Source organism: Prenolepis imparis, unplaced genomic scaffold (genome assembly GCF_030444845.1).
Source record: "Prenolepis imparis isolate NDT839.2.m4 unplaced genomic scaffold, iyPreImpa1.0 SCAF_7, whole genome shotgun sequence".
NCBI lineage: Eukaryota > Metazoa > Arthropoda > Insecta > Hymenoptera > Formicidae > Prenolepis > Prenolepis imparis.
The window spans coordinates 15,862,126-15,865,676 of record NW_028141165.1 but is presented as its reverse complement, the minus strand read 5'-3'; the positions used below and the strand labels follow the sequence as shown (position 1 = coordinate 15,865,676).

The window sequence follows — 3,551 nt, the reverse complement described above, 5'->3', positions numbered from 1 at the left end:
AGAATGAAAATATATTAAATTATATTTTAATAAAAATTTACTTTATCCGCAGGAAAAATGGCAATGTTATATATGTTATTAATTCAATAATAAAAATTGTTCATTTTAAATTGTATTTATTTTTATATTTAATAATAACATTTATTATTATCAAGTTAACAATCGCACTGTTTTAGTAATATATAAAAATACAATTTTTAGAATTAATACTACAATCATAAGTAGACCTAAACTTTGATCTATCAAATATATTGAGATATTGTCAAAAATCTAAATGTATATACTGTACATACCTTATTATCTAATAAAAGAACAATATTTATACTTTTCTTAAACATCTTTTTTGCTTTTTTTTATAGTGTTCAATAGCTTGCTTAAATATAGTGTTGCGAGCTACGTATCGAGTGTCACGACCAGATAAAATTCTGTTAACGGTTTTACAAAATGTGTATAGGAATAATTTAATAATAACTTGTATAACAGCAAGTTTTAATTCTTCTTTATGTTCGATGCATTTAGCAAAATTTGAGTTTAATTTTTCGTACACACGCTCACGTAATAAAACAAACATTTTTACGAAAACATACTAAAGAAATATTTTCATTTAAAATAGAATCAACTTCAAAAAATATATCCTTCAAAAAACATATAGATGGATACGTTAGAGATGGTTTTTCTTTAACATATTCTGCATTGATTATTTGTATATATTCTTTATCTGATGTGTCGGTACTTAAAAGACTTTCTTTACATGTTATACAATTTTTAAATTTTTTCATTGACAAAACTTTTTTTACAACCCAGCCAGCAACGTATGATCTATTGCTTTCTTGTAGTGGATATGTTTTGTGCGTGGGTATATTTTCTATATTTTTAATTTGAGAGAATTCTGTTAAAAAATCTTCTTCCGTTTGTTCTGTAATATTAGTTACACAACTACCACTTTTTACAAACTGTTTTAAACTAAATAATAAATCGCCATTATTTATGTTTTCGCAATTAGATCCTATATATCGTTTTGCAGTACAATTATTAATTAATAATGTTTTATAAGATCCACAAAATTGACTACAAGACGGATTTATATTTCTGCGTCCATGACTGCGAATTAAGCCAAAAAAATTTTCTAGAGGATCCTGATTGATATTTCTTGTTTTTAAAAATCTTATTTCTTTACTTTCAACAATTTTCCATATTTTTTGAAAACCACGCAAAGTAAATACCCAATTTTTTAACGATGGAATACATTTAACTGGAAGTTTAGTTTTCGGATCGACATATCGCATGTTAGATAATCGTTTAATGGCATAAGGCCAAAATGTATGATGCTTACTATTTTTTGTAACTGCTACACGAGTTTGTGGATGCAAGGTATGTGCATTAACGGAATCAAAAATTTTGTTGAAAAGATCCAATGCCATTGCTGTATCGTATCCTGCCTTACTGGGTATTTGTAATGGACCAATCTGTGATTCAATAAATCCTCCTGAAAAAAATGAATAAATTACATCCAATTAGATTATATACATGATCTGCTATAAGAGATGTACGTCTATGTCCCCAATCTTCAAAGCCAATTATTTTATCATTTAACTGATCGTATTGAATATTGGCTTCTAATGACATCTCATCCCACATCAATACACATAATTTATCATGTTCGTTATTCATTTGTGCAACGTGCTGCTGTAGATGCTCAAAAAGAAATTTGTTAACTCCTGGTTGTAATGAGATTGTTTGTAACAAAGATTTCAGAGTTTTAGCACTAGGCAGTACGAACAATTTTGATAGCAGTTTGTAACAAGAACCAGATTGTTTATATAATGATAATGCTAAAATTTTTTCGTCGAGTGTAAATCTTCTTCCCTATAAAATAGTTGCATAATATATGATGTAGCATTTTAAAAAAAAGATACTTTTGTATTGTTACAAATATCTTATAATATAATATTAATATTAATATTAATTTAAAATATTAATATTAGTATTTTTAGCTTCAATCAATATATATGCATTATTTTAAATAATTGTACATAATAATATTAACTTTTTCAGTTTGTATACATGATTCTTACATTTATAATACATGATTTTGTATATAAAACATTCATAAAGTAATTAAAAAATAGTTATATATGTTATCTACCAATGATTTTTCAATAATCTTATTTTCCAAAAAATAAAATTATTGTCTGTAAATAGAAATAAAGTTATTGTAATTTTAAGCATATATTTTTCAAATATATTGAACTTTGTTCTGGACATGTTGATTGTAATGAAGATTTTAGTTCATTAAAAAGCTCTATATAATTTACCTTAGGAGAATACTTTATATTCTTTAATTGCATATTAAAAAATAATTGTTGTGTTGGAGTTAAAGTATTAAACTTATTGCAAAATTGTGTATCTGCAAATTTTTTTGCATCTTTCAAACGCTGTCTGTAACGTACTACTTGTGCTTTCATCTGATTTTTTTCTTTTGCTAGCATTACAGCTTTTTTATATATTTTTCGTGCTGTTGGTGTTAATTGGGATTGCCTGGTAATAGAAGCAAGTATACTTCTTGATGTTTTTGGTGTGCTGGCACGATTAATTGGTTCATTTATTGAGTCATTTGGAATGTTTTGCGACGCATTTGTTTCTACACATTCTATATTACTTGTAGAGATTTCATTTATAGAACTGCTAATTTTAGATTGCAACTCATTATCGGTTTTTGTATTTGTTTGTGTACTTGTTCCATATTGTTCATTTAATAAGTCAGAAACTTCATGTATTTCAACTTGTGAATGCAGTTCAGTTATATTTGTATCATGTGTTTCTGCTATATTTGTTTCTATATTATATATATTTACACTGGGCACAGCGTTATGTTTCAATCTTCGACGATTTCGAGAATAAATGTAATCATCAGGCAAGAAATGCAGATGACATACTCTGTATTTCCTTAATTCTTCTGATGAAACATTTGAAATAATATTATTATTAATAGCTTCTTTCCACTTATGCGATAACGTGACATTTTTAGGGAAAAAATGACCAGGAACTCTTGAATTTGATTTACAGTTTGGTACAATGCAAATCCATTCAACTTTTGCCATATTAGATATATAAAATGTATCAAATCCTTTCTCTTTCCTGAATACAAAACATGTGTCTATGTAAAAGTAATATTAAGTACAATAATATACAAACGAATGTAAAACTGTTACGGTGAAATAATCGCAATGTATTTATACCTGTGTACGTCAATGTATTCTAGCGCCTCGATTTCTTTGGCGCCACAGAAAAATAACAGTGCGAAGAAACTATTCACAGATAATTGAAACCACAGATTTAATTGAAACTACTACTGTGCACTGTGTGTGAATTATTTTACTTATTTATAATCTGTGCGAACTATCGCATGTTCTGATGTAAATATAGTCAGCCATATTTTCTAATGTGACGTCACAAATACGACATAGCCGCCATCTGGGCGAATATACTAACATGAACTAATACGATTTATATTTTCATATAGGAGTTTCCCCCCCATGGAGCGCCCGCTG

General features: G+C 27.4%; 1 protein-coding gene across 2 annotated transcripts; it reads right to left on the bottom strand.

Annotated features, from left to right (window-relative positions):
• Positions 1-1,533: 1,533 nt before the first annotated feature.
• LOC145938460 (uncharacterized) lies at positions 1,534-3,281 on the bottom strand. Of its 2 annotated transcripts, none has more exons than XM_083042126.1 (2): positions 3,240-3,281; positions 1,534-3,157 (listed from the first exon to the last, which is right to left on the bottom strand). In XM_083042126.1, the coding sequence occupies exon 2, from the start codon at positions 3,099-3,101 to the stop codon at positions 2,211-2,213; it is 891 nt and encodes a 296-aa protein (XP_082898252.1). In that variant the 5' UTR covers positions 3,102-3,157; positions 3,240-3,281; the 3' UTR covers positions 1,534-2,210. The 2 variants fall into 2 exon arrangements, with proteins under 2 accessions (XP_082898252.1, XP_082898251.1); XM_083042125.1 differs by having other exon boundaries at positions 1,534-3,138; positions 3,240-3,275.
• Positions 3,282-3,551: the final 270 nt, after the last annotated feature.

Coding starts and splice junctions, on each gene's coding strand:
- LOC145938460 (XM_083042126.1), bottom strand. CDS start 3,101: ATGGCAAAAGTTGAATGGATTTGCATTGTACCAAACTGTAAATCAAAT.